The 22884-nt window shown below is 37.7% G+C and overlaps 2 protein-coding genes across 2 annotated transcripts; one reads left to right on the forward strand and one right to left on the reverse strand.

The window, feature by feature from the left end:
* Positions 1 to 4243: 4243 nt before the first annotated feature.
* Positions 4244 to 10728, reverse strand: LOC146458707 (uncharacterized). Its single transcript, XM_085090419.1, has 6 exons — positions 10645 to 10728; positions 8553 to 8600; positions 7796 to 7868; positions 7186 to 7211; positions 5887 to 5913; positions 4244 to 4917 (listed from the first exon to the last, which is right to left on the reverse strand). The coding sequence occupies exons 1-6, from the start codon at positions 10699 to 10701 to the stop codon at positions 4744 to 4746; spliced, it is 405 nt and encodes a 134-aa protein (XP_084946545.1). The 5' UTR covers positions 10702 to 10728; the 3' UTR covers positions 4244 to 4743.
* Positions 10729 to 10772: 44 nt separating this feature from the next.
* Positions 10773 to 16862, forward strand: LOC146458708 (uncharacterized). Its single transcript, XM_085090420.1, has 5 exons — positions 10773 to 10907; positions 12086 to 12133; positions 13765 to 13840; positions 14249 to 14274; positions 16027 to 16862. The coding sequence occupies exons 1-5, from the start codon at positions 10785 to 10787 to the stop codon at positions 16150 to 16152; spliced, it is 399 nt and encodes a 132-aa protein (XP_084946546.1). The 5' UTR covers positions 10773 to 10784; the 3' UTR covers positions 16153 to 16862.
* Positions 16863 to 22884: the final 6022 nt, after the last annotated feature.

Here is a 22884-nt window from a genome sequence, read left to right on the forward strand (position 1 = left end):
AAAGTGGGGATAGTACCCACTTTTTCTTAAAGAATTTTGTGTTATTGATCTTTCTTTCGGTTTCATATTTTATGACTATTTTACTTTGAAATCCTTGGATTTTGGGTCGAATCTGGGTTCTTCTGCAGTCCCATAGAAACAGTTTCTCAATTATTATAAAATAATTCAGTAGGTTAAGTAAAGGGCATGGTTTAGTTATAATTCCGAATAAAACATCTTGAAGAGTAAGACGAATTTGCTGATTTGAGAGTTGGTGCCAGTAATCTTGAAAATCATTCCAAAACTGTCTAACAAAGGGACACTGATACAAGAGGTGGTGTAAGGTTTCAGATTCTGCCTTGCAAAACGAGCACAGATCATCCGTTTTGAAGCCTATTTTATATAATTTAGAATTTGTGTATAAAATAGAGTTGATCACTTTGAACTGAAAACCTTTTACGTATGATTCAAGCACAACAGAATGTGGCAGAGTGAAGATTTCTCTCAGCTGATCAAAGAAAAAATTAAAATCATTCTGCAATTTACGAACGATATTAGGAGGCTGTGCTCTTTTGCGTGCAAGTAATGAGTAATAGTCCTTTGATTTCTTTTTTGTGACATCAAAGATGTTGTCATCAATTGAAAATAATGGAGAGGCTGTAGATGGACAAAGGGTCAAAAATTTTTTGGTGTACAGTACAATCAACATCTTTCTTAATTAGAATTGCAACACCACAGGAATTTGAACTGCCATGACAAGTAATGAGCTCTGCACCCCATTCGTTTTTCCACCGATTTTCTGCTGTTGCTGTAGAATGGGTTTCTTGCAGAAAAGAAATGTCTGCGCGTTTCCGGCACCAAGTAAAAATTGTTCTTCTTTTTTTAAAGTTACTTATGCCCCTTACATTTAGCGATAGTAATTTGAGCGCCTCAGTCATTTTATAATCCCAAAGGTGTCACTAATGAGACCGCAGAAGAAGGAAAAATAGGGAAAAGTGCTAATGAAGTATTCGAAGTGGTAAATGTAAATGCAAATCCAAAAACATAGAACAGGGGACGTTGAAAGATCAAAAACAAATCAGATACGAAAAAAAATGCCTCACAGATGCAACTAAACCCGAACACTTGATAGAACAGACTCCACCTAAAAATAAGTACAACTAATGCACTTGTCATCGGCTTCCCCGAAGGGGTGGACCCCGGGCTGATGTGGGGGAATACGGGGACTTTATGGGGACTTTGCAACAAATTTCTTCCCTTGTGGTGGGGGAAATGTGGGGACTTAGATTTTTGAATGCCCTACTCTTGGGGAAAATATGGGGACTTCGCTTATGTTCAACTGAGAGGAGATTGGGGACAATTTTTGTTCGCTCGATCGATGGCAAGATGGCAGAGGAGAACAAGAACGTATGTTTTAAAATCCATTGTTTTTTGTCTATCAAACAGACCATCCGTCAAAAATTTGTACGTATTTGTAGGCATAGGCAACTTTAAAATTCCTCTGGGTATATATTATTGTTTATAGAGGTCACTGTTAAAGGCCAACAGGTCGTCTTTTGTTAGTGATATAATAGAAGCGGTCTGTTAAATTGTTAAGGATAGAAAAAGTTGATTTTTTTTTAAATATTCACAAGAATGTTAATTTCCGAAGCATCACAGCAACTGTTCAGAGTACTCAGGAAACTTAAGGACGTTGTGTTTAGAAGCAGCAATGAACCATCATGATAGTGTGTTTTCCCTTGTTCTTCATCGGTCCGGATAGATTGAAAACAGATTCTGGGGAATTCAGGACTGAATGAAATGTTGAAATTTTCACCATACTGCGCATGTACTGTAAGAGGAGTGATTTATAGCAACTTATGGAGTATGCGAGAAAAAATAATTAAAGTTCAGTTTTCATCAGAATGCAAAGTCCGAGTGTTTGCCGATTGTTTAAAGAACCCAAATAAAGTTCTGAAGTGCATCTTCAAATCCAGTTGGGTTCGCCAAATACTGGGGACTTTGCAAGAAACAAATCCCGCACGGGTGGGGAAATACAAGAACTTTGAAATACACAATTAGCAAAGTCCCCATATCAGCCCGGGGTCCCCCCCCTCGGGGAAGCCGATGACAAGTGCATAACAAAAGCGAGAATGGTACGACACTAATTAAACGAACTGAGTAAAATACAAAAAAAGTAGACACAGATACAGAAATCAAACATCTGGCGCGCATTTAGTCACTACAGCTCTCCATCTGCGTGAGCACTGCTCATTATTTCACCGTAGTAGGGAAGATTTTCTGTTTCCTTTCCTCTGTAAACTTGACCATTTATTATTAATTTGTCAACCTTGAAGAAGGCTTGTTGTTTCTCTCGCTTAGCATTTTTCAGAACCGGGTATAACTTTCCATGAATGTCATCTATTTCTTTGGGATAATCATTAGAAAGTCCAATTCCAGTATTTTTCAAATTTTTGACTGAAGACCAAACAAACTGTTTGTCTTGGTAAAAGCTGAATTTAGCAATTATTGGTCGAGGCTTGGCAGGATTAACGGAGTTTTTGCGAGTCGGCAAACGGTGGACACGCTCAAATTGGATGTCATCACAGGGCACCCACACAACCTATGTGACCGTTTGTATTTTGAATTTATAGAGGCAATGTATGGGAATATCGAAAATCCTCGTATTATCGTACTAGATTGCGATAGATATTCTCATTTAACATCAAAATAAACGTAGTTTTACCTTAAATGTTGTGTGTTGTCGTTCCTGAGGTTGAAGACGGCGATTTTAGCCATTTGAAGGGTTCGGCGTTGAACGTTCAACGCCGAACCCTTCAAATGGCTAAAATCGCCGTCTTCAACCTTAGGAACGACAACACACAACATTTAAGGTAAAACTACGTTTATTTTGATGTTAAATGAGAATATCTGTCGCAATCTAGCACGATAATACGAGAATTTTCGATATTCCCATACAATGCCTCTATAAATTCAAAATACAAACGGTCACATAGTTTGTGTGGGCGCCCTGTGATGTCATCTACATCTTCTTTCGAGATATTCATTTTTTCTTCAAACATTGATCTTACTAATTCTTCTGTATGACTGGGTGTCTCACCTCTAATTTCCGGAAGGTTGAAGATCTTTATATTCTCTCTACGTGTGTACGCCTCCAATTTGATATTCCGGCATTTTTGCTGATGGACTTCAGCCTTCAGCTTCTTTTGATCCTCTCGGTTTAGGGGATGCACAATCTGCGAGCCAGCGAGGCATGCGAGGCATGCGAGGCAGACGTGCGAGGCACTCATGCCGGTTAGCCTAAAAAGCACTCAGGTTAGCTTAAATAGCTCCCCGGTTAGCTTAACGGTTAGCATTTATGTTGGGGGTTGTTCATGCCTCGCATGCCTCGCATGTTTTGTTCATGCCTCGCACGTCTGCCTCGCATGCCTCGCCATGGCTCGCATGCCTCGCTGGCTCGCATATTGTATACACTCCTCGGTTTACTGCTATCTGGGAGCACGTGTAGGCCACAGTAGCTTTCAATTCAGCTAGCTCTCTTCCATTAAAATCCAACGTATTTCTCAATTCCTTGTTTTCAAGTTCTACCTCTGTTAAACGGGTTTTCAGAGCTTCAAATTCGGGTAGTAAGGCCAAAAGTTGATCGATTTTGGCCTCCATTCTCTGCATGTTCATCGAGGCGTCGCAACAATGGCCGCTGTCCACGATAGATTCCTCGTCAGTTTGAGAGCCATTATCACGTTGTCTTTTACGCGTAGGCCTTCTTTCATTTGAATCCATGTTATCCAGGTCTTCATTCATAATTGCAGCAGATGTAAAGCTGAAAAAACCTCTTAGAATCGCATAGTTTCTAACATAAGTCACAGAGCAGAAAAATACACGTCCATCGCCTTCAACTACCGCATGGAGTACTAGGTTGTCACTAAAAGTTCCTTGTAAACTCTGAGTAGCGTAATACATACAGCGAACATGGAGATCAGACCATGTGTTAAGTGGTCGCTTACAGGAGGTTTAAAAACAAAAACTGTAATGCCGTCACCTCGAAAAGTCGTTGCGGTCACTTATTTGAGGTGGTCGTTTACGAGAGGTTCCAACTATTGGGATATGACTTGGGAAAATTTAGTGTTTTGGATAGGTGGTCGCTTACAAGAGGTGGTCGCACATGGAGGTTCGACTGTAATTCAGAACTCATTAATTGCGACGACGATGATAATGGTTGTATATGAAAGAGTGAATGACGATAACTCGTAATATCGGGACATAGTTAATTAAGGAACTCGTTGCCTTTTATTAACTATAATCGGAATAAACGTATAAACACCAGAGACCGCCGGAAAAGTGATGGATGACGTCGCCACAACTGGGATCGTCATAAGTTTTGCTGCATTCTTGCTAAAATGTGGTTCGGGTTCCTGGACAGGTCCGAGGCTGAAGTTTCATGCTCCCCACTGCTCACAAATTCTCTCTCCCGTTTGGGCGCATGGCATGGTTTTTCTAACTTCGCTCTCAAGTAGGTTTTCCAAATTATTTCTCTCTTGCTCAAAATAAGCTTTTCACAAACTCCAGACTTGTTGTTTGTTTTACTGGCATTTCCCCCCACCCCCCCCCCCCTAAAAAAATTTGATAGTGTACTAATTAAGAAGGGACTGACCAGTTATCTCGTATTTTTCAAGTGTATATTTTGTGTGTGTGCCTTAGTTGGCACCTTTTCTACAATCAGTTTTGATTCCGCAGTTTTCTTTTGTCACCTAGTCGTGTGTAGATTTATGTTACAGGGTTTATCGTGCTGGCATTTACAGACGTTGTGGGTACAACATGCGGAATTGCAGATGTTGGCACCATTGGTGACTTCTTGTTATAAACGTAAATATCCGATGAGATGGCTTGGAAAATTATGCAGACGCCCACAAATGCCATGAAGGCTACTCTCCTTGCTTCCTGCAAAGATAGATAAAAAAATAAAATAATAATAATAATAATAATAATAATAATAATAATAATAATAATAATAATAATAATAATAGTAATAATAATATGTTTTAATTAAAAAATTATTATCTCTTTATTAACATATTCCTAGCAAATTGCTATTCACAAGTTAAAAGTAGAAAAAACCATTAAAGCCTATTTACAGTTCATTTTGATTAAAAAAAACATTTTCAAGCACAATTTTTTTTAAAGAAAAAAAGTCCTAAAGCTACCATAATATTCTTATTTGTAATAAATAACAATTATAATATAAAAACAAGTGCGTATGAACTGCATGTTTGAAAAATTTTTCAGTGTCTTGATTTATGAAAGTGTTTGGCACCACAAGGTTTTTGTTAGAGCATGAGACGGTGGTTTGTATGGGTGGTGTCTGTTGGGTTGCAACTTGCGATTCAGTAAACAAATTTTTAATGTATTAATTGTTTTGTTGTACATAAGGTAACCAGTAGCTGCTTCGTGCCTCCACTACATGTATATAATCCCATAATGCTTTGTTCACTCAACCCTTTTTTGTCCTCAATTTTCATTGATTGGTATCAATCTTCAATGATTGATATTGATGGGTTTCAATTGATATCAATTATCAGTTTATCGATTGACTTCACCTGGTATAATAGCACACAAGTAATTTATGGGCTTCCACTACACAGGACTTATGTTATTGAGCTCAAATTATCAGTCTACAGGTATTTCTGCTTTGTGACATAACCTGTACAAATTATCAATACAAATTTTCATCAGTTAGTTATGATCATGGAATTTTGATTACCATTAGAACACCTGGGAAGCATATAATTTGTGTATTCACATGTTGAACACAGAACACACTGACCACTCAGTGAACAATTCTCGTGTTTGCAACACTTGACAAAATAGTGGCACAAAGGAAGCAAACACAAAATTAAATGTTGTACTCACTATAATCCCAGTGCGGTACCACCATGTCTACAAAATTTTGGAAGATTACAAAATGTGTGTTAGTTTTACTGGCTCTTGAATAGTGTACTTAAACTACAACAGTGTCTTTAAACAACCAGACCCAATCAAGGAGAGGGAAAAACTTAATAAGAAATTAAAGCTTAAAAAAAGAGGGTGGCTTCAAGTGACCAGTTAAGTTAGATGTTGCATCTCACTGCGCAGGCTTCTTACTCTTTTTTAGCATAGCATCTTTTCTCCTCAACCCCACCCCCTACCCTCTTCCTACTCCATTAGTTGTTATATCCTTATATTTTTAAAATGCAGGGCCCCTCTGGATACCAGCCTTTGAACTGAATGGGCCACCCTGTTTAAATAAAGTGTTAACACTTACAATAAATAGGTCTACAAAAAGACAAAAGCTTCAACAATGCCATTACTAAAATTGCAGGTAGTGTTTACACTTGGTCTCCACACACTATTAATGTGCCCAGTCATAGTCCCAAGCAGGCACCAATGTAAACATGGCTGTTCAGGTGTAACTACACCAAAACCTGAGCTTGGGGTACAAAAGTCTGCCCAGAGGCTGAACTGGGTACAGACACCAGATACTTCACCCACAGACATCTGTTCTGATTATCATCTTCATATTACAAAATTGCAAACAAGATTCCTGGCACAAATGTGAACAGATTAGTTTTGTGACAGTGCTCCTGTGCCATGTTTTTGTATGGCAAGTCAGTCTGAGGTCCAGACCCTTGCTGTTTAATATACCATTTTAGACAGAAAAGATAACCCTTTCATACACCTTCTATAGCAAATGACACTACATCCCTTGTTTTTACCCTTGGAATTAACTTTTTCAAAGGCCTTGACGGTTTTTCCCACCTTTTTCTGTACTACAGCTTGTGAAAGCACTACCCTTTTAATATACCGGTACCTCGAGCATGATCTTCTTAGATCCAAGTGCCATAACACTCAAAACCATTGCCACTAAAAAGTAAACTTATTTTATGCTGGAGCACATATTTTTTACAATGGTCGGCTATAAAAAAAGGTGAAAGTATGGAGTTATAAAAACAATATCTTAAATAAGCGCAATAAATGGGTTCGGCTCCCAAGTGGGTAAGGGCGAAAAGACCCAGACTGAGCTCGGCTTGCCCTAAGCCCCACTTAGGAGCCTGTTCACAGGCTATAAATGGGTCATATTGGCCACCTGTATGGGTCACCCGATAAATACTTAACAGTTTTCTTTCAGTTAGCTATATATTATAAAAATTATACAATTAAGGATGTACTTACAATTACACCCCCAATCAAACTGCTGACTGAAATAACAAACAGCAAAACAATTATTAATACCATGCTGTGGTGCATGTAAGTCATGTTATATAATGAAGGTCTGATATCCAAAGCAGGGAAAGTAAGGGGCTACTTGTAGAATGCAGGTTAATACAGCAGATCTACTGATCTAGGGAATGTCTACTTAAATTTCTAAATTTACTCCGAGACAAGTTCAGAAGATGAGTGATTTCCTCTGTTCTCAGATTGAATGAAACCAAAAGAATTAAAGAACCAGTAACACAGGACTCATGTGCTGCAGTTGGGTAAGTTTTCAAAAGCCAGTTATAGCATTGTATGAACTAGTCTTACTGTCATCAAGACTTTCAAATTCTTAAGGTCAGCTGGACAGGCAATGCAATTAATTACGGTCAAGCTTTACGAAATCCCTACCTTGAAATCTGCCAGTAAAAACAATATTAATTTGAAAGGCAAACTAAACCATGAATGCCCTTTTTACAAGTGAGCCCTTTAATCATGGCACTGATAGCAAAACATATGTGATGACTGAATTAGCACCTTTAAATGTAACGTTTTTTAAAAATCTTAATACTTATTACTATGCACTCACTTAACATATTGACTGCTACAAGGTACATCATGGAGTCTTCTCCAGCTTTCACAAAGCTCAAAATTAATGCAATCTGTTTTTTAAGAGTAAGAAATTATATAAAACTCCCACTTGGACAACAGATCCACACTGGTTTACACCACAGTTTTACTGGACCCATCTATTTTGTTGCAGATGCACTGAGATATTTTGTTACATGAAGAGAAGCAATAAGGGCATTTGGTAGCAGGCCTCTGCTAACCTAAAGGTCTGGATTCATGTCACACAATAATTTGATTGTATGGATTGTATAACATGACTGTATGACATCACTCCATGGCATGATACATGATACATACACATGACATGACGTATGACAGGACTGTATGACATCACTCCATGGCATATGATACATGATACATACACATGATATGATGTATGACATGACTATTTAACACGTAGATGTTAGTAATTTTTTTTATCATTATGATAGTGTTTCCAGAGAAGGAAAATTATCTCACCAGTAGATTGTTTTATTTTGCACACCAATTTCTGGACACTACTGACACATTTTAGTGTGAATGTGCACCTTTGAAACTATCATTCTCAATCTCAAAGGGGTTTATACATATCAGTATTCCCATTACATCTGAACCTAATGAGCACTCCTCTAATTACACAATTACCTATAATAATATTTGCGTTTATCACAATTATGCCAGTGTTTCACTTCCTAGTTTACTGTCTGACACATCAAAACATTATAACAAATACCTACCACAACAACCAATCCTGTGATTCCAGCAAAAATTCGTAATGCCAATTTCTGTAGACAAGAGAAAGTCAACAAAATTATTATTAAGTTTTCCTTTGTAATCATGGAATTGAGCATAACTTAATGTGCACTGCAATGGAAGAACTCATTTTCAATAATTTCTAATGTGGCAGTTCCCCTCTTCTTTAACTTGTTATCTTGTTTTGTTACACTGTGTTTTGCTAAATATTTTTGTCTGTAAACATAAATTGTTTGCCCAGCTGCTGCTTTCACCATCTAACCAAACTTTGATCTTGTTGAGAAATCTGAATTCAAAACTTTTTCCCACCTGTTCAAACTGATTTCCCTCCAACTCAAATTTACAATTAGATTCCATCTGATCATGCACCTTTTTTGTCCTTCTTGTAATTTGAGTCCAGGAATAGCTGAAATTGATCGGTGCTATTTCTTGGATCAGAAATTTCAAACTGGAATAAAGGACAGTTAAGAAATAATTTGTAAACTTCTTTCAAGTTATGTTCTGATTTTGAAGTTGACTATTACATGCAATAGTACTTATTAATTTATAAATTTGTTTTTAGCAGCTATTAACAAGTTTTACAAGTATGCTCAGCTGCAAGCAAATTTGTCTCTTGTTGTACAAAAAAAATAAATTCTGTTTTTTGTTAGTCTATTCAGCTTTTAATATATCATAGAGAATGTTGAAATGCATGCATGGTAAGAAATTACATGATTGTACAGGTATCACCAACACACAAGCTGCACTTCTCAAATCTATTATTTTGTTTAGAAATTATTTCAAAATGATCATAGCCATTATACTTGTACTGAAATTTGGTGTTGATTTTGCCATTTATGATAAATTATATACCAAGAGAACATGCCTATTGGCAAGGCTAACAAGACTGCAGATGATTGCTTAACATTACCTGTACCTTAAATTTAAGGAAAATTTTACAAAAGGGAGCTAACGAGAAATTTCTTTGGTTCATGACATCATCCATGAGTTTGTACTCTTATCACAAACTCCTCTGGGCGAGGGGGGGGGGGGGGGTTACTTAAGTATGTTTTGGGTGGTTATGTGCTATCCAGGCCTCCAAATTAGGTTTCCACATAAATTATTTTAGAATCATTTAACACCCAAATATTCTAAAATAAGGCAAATTAAGTTCACAGGGTTCTACTGATGGTGTGCACCAGAGTAGTTTGTAATATAAACAACTTTTTGATAAACAGTTTCCTTGAAAGTGAATTCTCTACGGATGCACTAAGATCACAGTTATAAATAAAATAAATAAAAATAACAATAAATAGGAATATCAGTGGAATCCACGGAGTGGCTCTTCTCTCCACTGTTTCCAGGTCAAATTGGAATTTGGAAAATTATGTTGGTTTTTGTGGAGGGAGGAAAACTGGAGTACCCGGAGAAAAACCCTCGGACCAGGGACGAGAACCAACAACAAACTCAACCCACATATGACGCCGAGACTGGGAATCGAACCCAGGCCACATTGGTGGGAGGCGAGTGCTCTCACCACTGCGCCATCCCTGCTCCCATTGCTCCCAGTTGAATTATTTTAAATCTTCAGATCTTTTGCAATAATTTATTATGCCCCTATTCTAAAAAAATGCCTTCAAAATAGATACCTCATTCTAAACGAAGAGTTCCAAAAATCCAAACCCAGCTGGTACATGCCCGTAAAAGTCTAGTGAGGGAGTACCCACTTCCACTCCCCCCCCCCCCCCCCTCCACCATCCCACCAGGTTACAGACCAATCACAAATTGCAAGTATCATGCACTTTTGATGCTTTGTATAAATCATTATATGAATCCCATTCAGGTGGGTGTGGGGGGTTGGACAATGCACAAAACTGGAAAAAAGGACGTTTTTGCGAGTAATCTTAAGTACATAAGCTAAGAAGAAAGGGGGAAAAAAGCGTTCCCAGTGTATGGTTCTCGGAAGCTCCCAGGTCCCAGGATCGACGCGAAACATGTACGATGCTTGTGCAAATTTTGACTCAAAGGAGCTTGGTGTGCAATACAACTCAACAGAAAACGTATTAAACCATAACTGTTAAAATTGACCATTCATACCGTGAAAGGAGAAACTTCGTAGTACAGCGGACCTGGTGAACCTTCATCCGGAACCATTTTGAAAGTCAGCCTGTGGATACTCGGGAAATGTTCGGTTCTCTTCGCCTTTCTTCGGAAAGTGTCGAAACTTGAAGACCAACATGGCGGAAGAAGGTGACAAGCAAAGTCTTTTGGAGGGCGCACAGCCTCATAAACCACCTTATAATTCAAATAATGATGTTGATACAACCTTATTCCACGAAAAAGGAAAAAGTCCTAAAGAGGTATGTATCGGTGCTGCATTTTGTACTACTAAAGTAAGTGACCCTGCTAAGTTAAGCTCACAGAATCCGAGCAAGAGAAAGATTGAGAAAGATATCCGCACAACCCCATTCATGAATTATACATTCACCACTCTCATATTATCCCGTGCATGCAAATAGTGAGCGTGAATAGAATATGTCGCAAAATGTTTGTGAATGGGGCCGCCCCACTTGAGCACTTGATAGCCACCTGGATTACCTGCTCCCGCAGTCGTTAAACGTGTAAACTATAGTTTATAATATTAAAAGAAGCAACTAAGTGCTCCGTGCCGCCAAAGCAAAGTGGCAACTGGGCGATATGACTATTCCTCATTCTTTAAACGTGTGACTACGGAATATACCTGTACACTTAAAGACAAAGTGCACTTAATCTAATATTGTTCATTTACTGCAGGAGTGCTGGTCTTATTAAATGCATCAGTCAATTCCAACAGTGCCCATCCCCACCCCCCCGGGCCGACACCCGGGAATTACGATGTTTTGAAAATAAACTGGCAAACGCCCCACCGTTGGGACAAAATAGTTGTTCAAATGCCCCCGGGTGGTGGCTCAAACACGTCAAAAATGTTTTATTTTCTTCGTTTCTCGTCTTACTTTCAGTAAAATCTAAGCTAATTCGAATTCAGGCCAAATTAAGTCCTAGCTGGGTCTTGCTTCCTGTAGTTAGTGCAAAAATAGATCATTTTACAGCTCTAGCATTTTATGTCCCATCTAGACGTATTCAATAAGAAACGAACTGTATTTGCAGATGAATTTGTTTTTAAGGAAGCGACAATGCTGTAGGGTGAAAAAAGTGAGATGGTCAAATGCCCTGGGGTAATTGGGTAGAAGGCTAATGCCCGACCCCCGGGATGGACAGTTTGGGAAAATGCCGCACTATTGCCAGGGGGGGGGGATGGGCACAGCTAGAATTGACTGATGCACAAGCCCTGTTCAAACGGCGCATGGTAGTCGGGATTGTTGGTGATAGTCAAAACTATCATCTACTATTACCAACTATCAAGAGGGTGGTCAAACGGCTCAAATATATTTAAAATATATGCCCCAAACATTAACATGCATGTACATACATGTACCATGTACAAATGTATGTAATTTTTTAACCTGGATCATTGACTGTTATTTTGTTTTTCATTCAGAAACTTATTTTGTTCCTCTTTATTTCATTTGTTGTTACAATGGTTGTGGTAAGTATAATTTTGGAGTTTACATGTACTTGTGCAGTACTTTTCAATATCAGCTCTGTTTCCAAAATAAATGTTCCAGTTTTTTGCAATGTTTTTGGTTTCAACCTTGATATAAACTAGTGACTACATGAGAGGAGTTTTTGTTGTCAAACACTACAGGTGTTTTCAATTAATTTTAATTATTTTTATCCCTTGAGGGCTGCATGCAACCTAAATAATTTTGTAAGAATTTTGCCAGGACAAACATGAGGTTTGTACTCTATGGGACACTGTTACTGTTTTCTACACACTAGCAGCAATAACAAAAACTAAAAATAAAGTGTTTTGCTAGCTTTATATCTTACAGCTCTTTGTTGAAAAATGGCAAGACCACTTTGCAAAAGTTTGTCAGAGACCATTTTTATCAGAAATACAACATCCTGTGTCTCATGTAATGTTTAAAACACAAGGAGCAGTGTTTTATCGGGATTTGACCGGATAAAACACATGCCGCAAGTTTGTTTAATGGCTTCAAAAACATTCTTGGAAAAGCGTGTGTCAAGAGAGTTCATAACAATGATGCTTTTGTGAATGTTGGAAATTAGCATATGAGAAAAACATTAAACACCGCATACTAATAAGGAGGAGGTTTTATTGGGTTTTAAAACCACTGCACGTGATGTTTTATCGACCATTTGATAGGTCAATGTGCTTATAAATTATTAATTACTTTTTGAAGGTGACATCAAATTGATGTGCTGATCAAGTGGTCACTTGCCACAGGAATAAAACAACTGTTACAGAAAACTAAGTAACAAGCCCTTAAAAGTGATCATGGCTGCTTACAAAAGCTGGAGACTTGTGAGAAGTTTAAACTAATATGTGGTGATTGAACTAGGAACGTTTAGTACATGTATTTTATTAAAATAATTGGCATTAAGTGGTATGGTTTATTACAGATGTTAAAGTATGAGAAGTATTTACACAGAAAGGTCTAACAGTATCTAGAACTCAAAGAATTCTTGAGTTCAACCTACTGATAACAGTGAAACTTGAACAGCTTGGAATGCATTTGGTCACAGGTGGCCCATTTGATTTTAGTGCAGATTTATTCATAAATACTACAAAATTCTTCTTTCTTGGATTTCTTTCATGATTTTTCATCATGTTTGAAACACCCTGCAACAAATCGCAGGTCTCCCATTTCCTTACTAGGGCTAAATTTGCTCCGTAGGAATTTCATGGGTTCATTTAGCACTTTAACTCACACTTCAGAGTTAATTCTCTGATCCATCATTTCTGTCCTTGGTGCTAGCGGTACAACATTCATTTACACCCTCAACATTCACATTGCCGTGGTTACCACCATCATCACTCTTGACTTACTCCCATCTGGCCTCGTACACTGTAGCTAAGTCGGTAGGGCAAGTTACAGCACAATCAAGTCCAGAGGTTGTGGGTTCAATTCTCGCCAAAGTCAAAGATTTTTTGTCACTTGTGTTCTCAGTAGGAAATTAAGGGGTTGCCTTTTCACTTTAACGTACACTACATACTAGTTAATTCTCTGATCCATCATTAGGGTCTATAATAGTTGCATGGTTATGCACAACCACGTTACAGTAATAATGTCTCGTTTATATTTTCTTTGGCAGATTACCATAATTCTTTCCCTTTATCGTGGTTCTGTGGTAGATTCTACGTACATTTTGTTAGGAGTAAGCATAATTTGTAAGTATGATTTTGTCATAGTGAGATGAATTATTCATACTGAACACAGTAAATTTTCTGATTTTTTTGTTATTTTCTGTATAATTATATGTATTCCAGGGGAAGCACTGACCCCTTTTCTGTGGAGTTTTTTCATCATAGATTCTAGATTCTGTAGCCCCCATGTTTTCAAATTAAAATAAGGGGGCATTATGTATTAAATGACAAAAAAACATTTAAATCAGCAACCAAATCACTCTTTGTTCAATTACAATTATATTTACAATTATATTGTAATTCCATGCATGCATTTTGAAAACTCAAACTGTAACGAACATTAATTTTACAACTGAAGATGACATAAGAATGTGAAAATGTGTTTGCAAGCTTAAACTGTTGTTTTATTCTTTCAACTATTATTTCACGCAGCTATTGGCATGGTGCAGATAGTTTTGGTGAGTAGTTTCGCATTTTGTAATGATGCATTATTTACCCTTAATTGTTTGCATTTGTCGTGCATGAATTTCAGTGGTGATGCAACAAGACACTTTTTAAAACATTGTGTTGATGATTGTGTTTCTTTATTTTCAATGTTACAATTGACTCATTAGAGCAGTTGTTTGTGGACTGAACTCTTGATAATTTTTAACAATAACAGCAACAAGAAAATTTATTATTTTCTAACAAAAGAACACTTCATAACTGCAACATGTACAATGTTCCCTGTCACACAGACTCACATTACTCAGCCTAAACCTTCAAAGACATTGCAATCAATGAAAATTTGTTCTCTGGTCAGGGTGTGAATGGACTCTTCAAGATCCATCCCCACCTTGAGAAGTCTCAGCTGATAGAGCTTGTTTTTTGGAAGTGTTTATATATTCTGAGGTCTAAATGTTTACCCCTAATCTCTGTACAGTGAGGATGGTGTTACACTTTAGCTGGGCTTTAATTGGACTTTTGTAAAGAAAGATCACTGTCCTATGATACTGTGAACTGTGTAATTGATCATGCTGCTGGCTGCACCAGTGTCCAGCTGACATGTAAATTATAACACTTAGTGGCAGTATTGTTCTTTTTACTCTCATTCCTAGGAATGTAATACTGGATATCAACGGCTTTCCATAGCCATTATATAACCCTTTTGTGTAAATTAGCTCCCATTCTGAACTGGGGTAAAATGCTGAAAATTACACCCTTTGTATGAGAATCTGATGACAGATAATTTCAGTATGAATCAATCTTTGAAACATTCAAACACTGCGTATTGAAGTTTAATGTTGGGCTAAAGACTTGAGGCCTCTAGATGAGATGTGAGGCAGACTTTATAGACAAATGCTTGTCACGCTTTATAGACAAATAACAATATTGTATGAAACTCAAAAACCGAATTTTTACCCATTTTTCACCAAACCTATACTTCTTCAATTTAATTGTAAACATCATTTACCAAAATGCCCTCAGTTTTCTAAGTAATTTGAATATCTCCAAATATTTATACAGAAATATTTGTGCTAAATGGAAATCGTGCTTCCTTTGCCCCCGGCCAATTCAAAATGGTGGCCAATTGGGATCAAAGGGTTTTATTGAAACGGTCTTTGCTATCTTTAACAACAAGAACTGCAAATCATACTTTTTGGGCGCCTTAGTTATATGAACCTTTTCTTTGCCTGACTTGCACTAGTGTTGCACTGCTTGGCAAAGTGGTTCATTTTCCAACTTTCAAACAAATTCAACAGTGCTGACCATAAGGTGGACAACCTTTGTTTGCTTTGCATGCTGCTCTTGCTGGCCACAAATTTTGCATCTGAAAATTTTATTTTATTTGGAGGATTTGGTGTCTTGTTTTGGTTTGGAGGCCTTTTTTTAAAAGTTTTTACCTGTCGTCAGTCAGCCGTGGGTCCTCAGTGCTGTTCCCCATCACTCCATAGAGACTTCAGCTATGCATAGATTCCTTAAAACATGATTACAAATGATTAGAAAAAAGGTCACATTGAAATATAAAAGTAACATACTTGAACAAAACTCAAGATCATACAGCCACTTAAACGTTCTTTATTCAACTGAATACTAGTTCATTCTAATTATTAATCAACGCATAGAGTACCTCTGACCTGACTGCTTGTATGCGACCACTTAGACTTGAAATTTTTGGGTGGTTTAACTGCTAAACGTTTTTACTCTATTTTTGTTTTCCGCCATCACAGGTTTACTGGTCCAGAACAGGGGAATTACCGTCAGAGAAGCTCTGGTTTCTATATTTTGTGGGAATCTGCATTGCTCTGGAATCTATCCTGACAAATGTTTTACTGTACCACAGACCCTTAGTTTAGTCGATTCGCAGCTTCAGATGTTAAGATTTAAAAACATATGTGTTATGAATGATGATAGTTCAGAGGCTTGTGCCATCATAATTGAATTAAAGGAATTGAAAATGATGGGCTTCTAGAAAACGCGAAGCGGAAAATTTAGGAAAATTCTTGTGGCCATAACGAGACATAGGTATTCAGTGTTTCTCTCCAGAAGTTTGCACCTTGTGATCCAACCAAGCGTCCAAGGGTCGACAGACCAGGGGCCCGCCAGGAAATGAAAGTGGGGCTATTAATGAGACGGGTAGTGACCTTCCAATAATAATTTCCCTGCGTTAGTTTCTTGACTCAATTTGTCTGACCGCCCCCACATGAGCTGACCAAGGAACTTCAGCTCGCAGGGCAGCTGTTAATTCACCGCGCTAATTTATCGCTCGACTGATAAAGCAGACTTGTGGCAAGTCTAACTGACCAGCAATAACATAAACACACTACAATGAATGCTCTGTATTTACTTGAATTCTTTACATGCAAATCATTGTTAATACTTGAACAAACGATTACTTAACAATGAAAGATTTCAAGTCTAAAGCAGTGTTACAGAGGCCCAAGCTCGAAAACGTGAAGAAATTCCGAAAGAAGAAAAAGAACTGCAAAGTACTTTAACTTAGAAACTGAATTTGTAACTGAGAGGTGATTGTCATAGAACTATTATTAAACAGGTTTTCCAATTATTTTGTATTGGCTTAGGAAGACTGAATTCTTCTCTGCTTTAATTTGCTCCACTTGTTTATAGCTGGTTTAAAGTTGAACTTAACTATAGTAGAACATAAGTATGAGAGTGAAAAATACTGAAATTGCGGTCAGGAATGGAGATAATGTAATCTAAAATGTGTGACTCTGACTCGTAAAAAACGTTAAAAACAAAACTTAGCAAGACGTTTCGGCCGAAAATCTTCGGTACCGCTAATGGACTTCTTTTAGCTTAATTAATTCTTACAATTTTTATTGCCGTTTTCCCGAAAACGATTACTCCTTCGATGGATTGTTAACAATGTCTCTGTATACGATGGTTAAAAATTGTTCTTTGCCATCCGTAAACGTGAGTCCGAAGAACTGTATCTCTTAAATCTAAGATTTAGATTACAAGGATGCGGATTTAATAGAGCAATATTTCGTTGTTTATTTCAACAAAATCATCATCAGGCAATGATCAAAAATAGAAAAGGCTACAAAATAAAAACACACTTGTGCTTTGAAATTACAATTATGTTACAACAATTGTGACAACAATAGTGTTGTTAATGGGCACCTTTCAAAGTGTGAAGGTTTTAAGTTTATCAGGACCTTGTTTGAAATCCAGCTTGTCTCCCTGCACTCTTTAGACAAAAGATCATGCGATATACAAACAGTACAAGATAATACCACTGTAATTGCTCAAGCAAATTATTGGAATGTGCTACTTTTGAAGAGGCCTTAATGATTAAACATCGTACGCCCAATCTGAACTCGGGACTAAAGGCGTCAAGCGACCTACAGAACAATTGTTATTTCAAATCATTAGTGTAGTTTTTTTTAGCAAACTTCTCCCGCTGGCTTAAAACTGGTGTACGTTATCGCTTGCTGGCAAGCTCTAGAAATTCCTCTTGCTCTGGCTGGCACTGTCTTCCTTTTGCTATTTTCAACTTTGCTTGCTAGTTCACAGACATCACACTAAAAGCTGGCTGGGATTTTCATTTCTTAACAATCTTGCTCGCTGACAGTAAAGACCGGGTATTTTTTCCCAGGAACGTTAAATAGTAAGCAAGAACACTAAGCTAGTGTTTAGTACAACATGCAATTAATTTTTTCCAAAGGCAGACTCGTACCCAGTCGCTACTTACGTGTTTTGTGGAGTGAGAAGACTGGATACGAGGATGGATTGAGGCGCGGGGTGTCATGGGAAGAGGCAAAGGAAAAATATTTTTCCTTCGCCTCTTCCCATGACACCCCGCGCGTCTCAATTCAATCTTCTCACCCCACAAAACACGTAAATAGCGACTGGGTAAGAGTCTGCTCCAGAAGGGTCGTTGGGTACTCTTGGAAGAGCCTGGGAAGCTATGGCTCGTTGTTATTGCGAACTACTGAAAATACCTCCGCGAAGTCCCGATTTAAATCCCATTGAGAAAATGTTTCACATTGCTTCCAAAAAGTTGGAAAAAGATGCCCTAAACGAAGACAATACATTAGTTATCCACAAGTATTTTTCCAAAAGACGTTTGCCATCAGTTTTGACTTAGACTTTTCTTTACCTTTTGCTTAAATATCAGCTTTTAAAAACAATTTTATCGAGCGAAATGAAAACCTCGATTAACTTTCAATCGGGTATTAGCGTTAATCGGTTTTCGAACAACCGGGCCGTGTTGGGTAGATCTTAACTCACAACGCCTCTAATTTGCTCAAATTTCATTTATTTGCTGATCACACTAACCTCTATTTTTCTTGCAAGAGCCAAGTAATCACCTGGAACTAACCCTTAATCGAGAACTTAAGGTGGCCGAACACAGTTTTCTAGTATACAGGTCAGTGGTAAACATTATTTAAAAACTACGTACTTCTGAGAACCCGAAATTAGCAAATGCAAGATTAACAAAGAAGAAATAGATTTTGATTCTTCTTGTTGAGCAAGGTGCCGTTGCCATGGCAACGGAGCAAGCTATTAACCGTCCACAAATAATGGTTTTCCTTAATTTTTAGAAAATGCACTCGTTAGATTTTTTTCATTTTTTGTATCCAGAGAAGCTCACAAAATACTGACATAATGATGCTGCTTTCATGTTATTTTAACAGAGAGATCTCCTGTAAATGTTGGTTTTGCACTTTAATGTTTTTTGAAGTAACCCTCTGTTAGATTTTGTTTTTGGTTTGTAGGCGAGTTACGCTTTTAGAAAACTACTGTTTTGTCAAATTTCACGAAATTCTAACGAGCGGTTCCTTAGAAAACAGTTCATTTCCATTAAAACAACCAGTCACAGTTTTTTGCTCAAATGCGCATGCGTGGATTTTAATTTGGTTTTCTCAGCAAAGATGAAAAGCATACAAAAAGGCTTAGCTCATTGCGAACTCACTTTCTTTGTTCGGCGATAAACGAAGAAGGATTCACAAACGAGAAACTGAGTTATTTTAAGAGTAAAACTTATCTTTGTGATCCATTTAGTATAAAATCGAGGGATCGATAGTATTTGCTTACCACAACCCCAGCGCGCGCTTAATAGCATCACTAACAGAATCTGTAAAGCGCGCGCAAACTGTGTTCGGCCACCTTAAATCTCTTGCCGAATGGATGAAATATAATAGACTGGCACCTAGTATCTCTAAGCAGTCATTCAACATCGAAAATTATAGTATAAGTAAGTATTAAAGAAGTTGATTCTGTTACATATTTAGGTCTAGCAGTCTCTCAAAACTATCAAAAATCGTGTTTTCAAAAGCGAGACACTGTTAGCAATGATATTCTGGTTATGTTTTACTGTTCTATTATTTATGGTATTTTATGTGGTGTTCATGTTTGGGGTTTAACATTTCCTTCTTTCTTTATTCCGTTACTTATTCAAAAAAGGAAGTCAGAATTATAACTTTCTCTGAACCTAAGGCTCACCATGAACATTTTTAACTTTAATGGCATTTAGATTCAGTGTCGTGTAGTTTACTTTGTTCAGTAAGCTAAGCTGTTACCCTCCTGTTTTGACAATTACTGATTTCATATTTACTTCTTCTATTCATTGCTATTTGACATTCAAATCTTCAATGAAAATATTTTTGTAGCCTCCAATGGTGCTCGTCTTTAGAATTCTTTACCTAAAAACGCAAGCTAAAGTTTCTCAATTTTTCAAAATGTTTTGTCTTTCTAACTACACTGATTCATATCAAGAAAGGCTTTTTCATTATAAACTTATAATTGTTACTGCCATATAATTGTATTTTATGTAGTAGTATATAGGGTCTAGTAACGTCCAGTAACAGAGTTGAGCCTTTGGTGATAAGGACTGGGTAATGGATAATGGCGCCTAAACTGCGTAGGACTAAACGTTGTCATGGTATTTTCGGCGTTACTGAGTGTTTCTGTAATCAAATTTGTCTTACAGGAACATGAGGTAGAACTTCAGCATTTGCGAACACTTCGTCTATAACAACATTTCTGAGTCATCTGAAATGGATATTGTACTTCTCCAGAGACGACCTGGGATGCGTGAGTTGAGGGGTTTAGGATGGGGGACGCACGTGTTGTTGGGGGGCGGAAGTGTACCTACGATTGGATTGGCACCGCTGAGGTTTGAGATTTGTGCCATCCTCCGAATTAAGCGAAAGTTTAAATTTGTTTTTCTTTATTTTATAGTCAACATAAACACTCGGGAAACACAGTGTACTAAAAGAGGCAAAAAGGACTATTTAACTTTTTTAACTATATGAAAACAATATAGCTACCAGATTGCGAATCAAATCATTGGGTGGTACCTACAATGCAGGTCAAAAGTGTTGGGACACTTAGCGAGATACTACTGAAATAATCTCCCCCCACCCCCTCCCCCCCAAGCAATGTTGAGATTTGACACTACAACACAGATTTCAACAAAAATACTGTTTATCTGCATCTTCCAACATTGTTTGGGGGGGAGGGGGGTGGTACGCTCCAATTGTGAGCCCAAAAAGCCAACTTTACTTGGAATACATGATTATTGGACAGGTGTCCCAACTACTTTTGACCTGCATTGTCTGAAAGTGAGTATTTGAAAGAGATCAGCTTTGTGGCCTATTGGTCGATGAAAAGCGGGGCTTCTTATGAGAACTCTTGTTTGGTAAGCAAGAAGAACATATTTGTGAACAATATACAAGGAATTTCAATTGCCGCACTTTTCGTATTGTCATATTAGAGTATGGATACGGGAAAGGCGCAACAGGTGTATATCAGGAAAAAGATAGACAAATGAATACCATGCAGATCAGTGAGTCGGGGTAAAAAATAACAACTTGCATGTTCACACTGTTGTAACGCTTAAGAAACGATGAGCTTTATTTCACTTTCAAAGAGTTCAAAACGTGGTGTTTTGTTTATTAAATCGGATATGCCATCCGCTGCCCACAAGGTCTGTTGTTTACATAGAAATCGTGTTATACTGTGAGCGCGCGGCTCTGAAAGCTCTTTAGAGTGTTGTCCTCAATGAGAAAATGGAGGCTTCAGAAAGCCAGAGAGTTGTTTACATTATAACGTACAGTCGCGCAGACACTGAAAAGTTCCGTAGAGAGACGTTTGGCGAAGCGATAATAGAGGCATGGAATAGCTTTAACATTGAAATCTCTCACTGGGTGGTAAGCATGGAGGGTCATGCCACTACCGATGCCGATGGCGATCTCAACAAGTACCATTTTCACATGGCGGTAAAACTGAAGAAGAGAGGTAGATGGCTACAAGTAAAGAGATACTTGAGCCACAAATTCCACATCGAAGTTCATTTCAGTGACCGCCACAATACATATTACAGCGCCTACAAGTATGTCACGAAATCAGACCTCGAAGCGGTTCATTCTGTGGGTCATCCAGACTTAACTACTTTTCATTAGAGCCGGTGCAATAGATCAGACAAACACAAACATGATGGACATTAGATGGTCTTTTTTCCGGTTCTGGAAGTCCATTTCACAGAGTGAACAGCGAGAAATCGTGCCCTGTGGACATTGTTTTGCACGATTCATTCTAGAGAATTCTAGCAGTGTTTACATTGCTGACTGACGGCGACATGATGCTCGCGACAATACTCAGTAACGTTTGCATTCATTTCGCATCAATGAAGAACAGTGTTTAAAAATAAACTATGGCCGGCTACTCTTGTTGAGTATATAAAAACAATTGTTGTATAATGCGCTCCAAAGGAACGTGTCTGAATAGAGTTTACAACATTACTCAGTAAATTGAATGTTTTATATAAAGAGCTAATTAATAGCTTTCTTTTCTTGTGCTTTTACTGAGTACTGAGTTGAAAATGCGCAATAACTCATATAATGAAAGAAATAGTTTCTTCAAACTAAAGAAAACATAGATACTTTCTAAATTTGTGTTCATTTAATGTCAAATACGTTTTCAATTTGCATAAATCTCCACTATTTAAAGGGAGTATTGTAGTGAGTAATGTTCAGTTCTTTACGTCAACAAAATGCAAATGTCACGCATGTGATAAACTTCTCGTTGTCACGAGTTTTACAAAATGACAATTACAATTTACACAAGCATTTTCCTCAGATAGCATGAAAATGAAGTTACACTTTACACGCTTTAGAAATTCACAGAATATACTGAAGTGTAAATAATAAAGCATGTTCAGTTTTCACAGTTCCGCATTGCGTGATTAATATTTGGTTCTACCGCCTTTAGAGGCAAGGATAGCTTCTATCCTTTTGTTCAAACTGGCAATTGTTTTGGTCACGCCAAACATCGTTTATTACCGTCGCAAATTCCGTATTATAGTTATGCCAGAAACTTGGTATCCCTTGGTAACTTGGTATCCCTTGACCACGTTAACAGCACTTTTTCCCAACTAGTCGTTTTCAGACAATGCAGGTCAAAAGTGTTGGGACACTTAGCGAGATACTACTGAAATAATCTCCCCCCACCCCCTCCCCCCCAAGCAATGTTGAGATTTGACACTACAACACAGATTTCAACAAAAATACTGTTTATCTGCATCTTCCAACATTGTTTGGGGGGGAGGGGGGTGGTACGCT

This window comes from Pavona decussata, unplaced genomic scaffold (assembly GCF_977016875.1).
Source record: "Pavona decussata unplaced genomic scaffold, jaPavDecu1.1 SCAFFOLD_232, whole genome shotgun sequence".
NCBI lineage: Eukaryota > Metazoa > Cnidaria > Anthozoa > Scleractinia > Agariciidae > Pavona > Pavona decussata.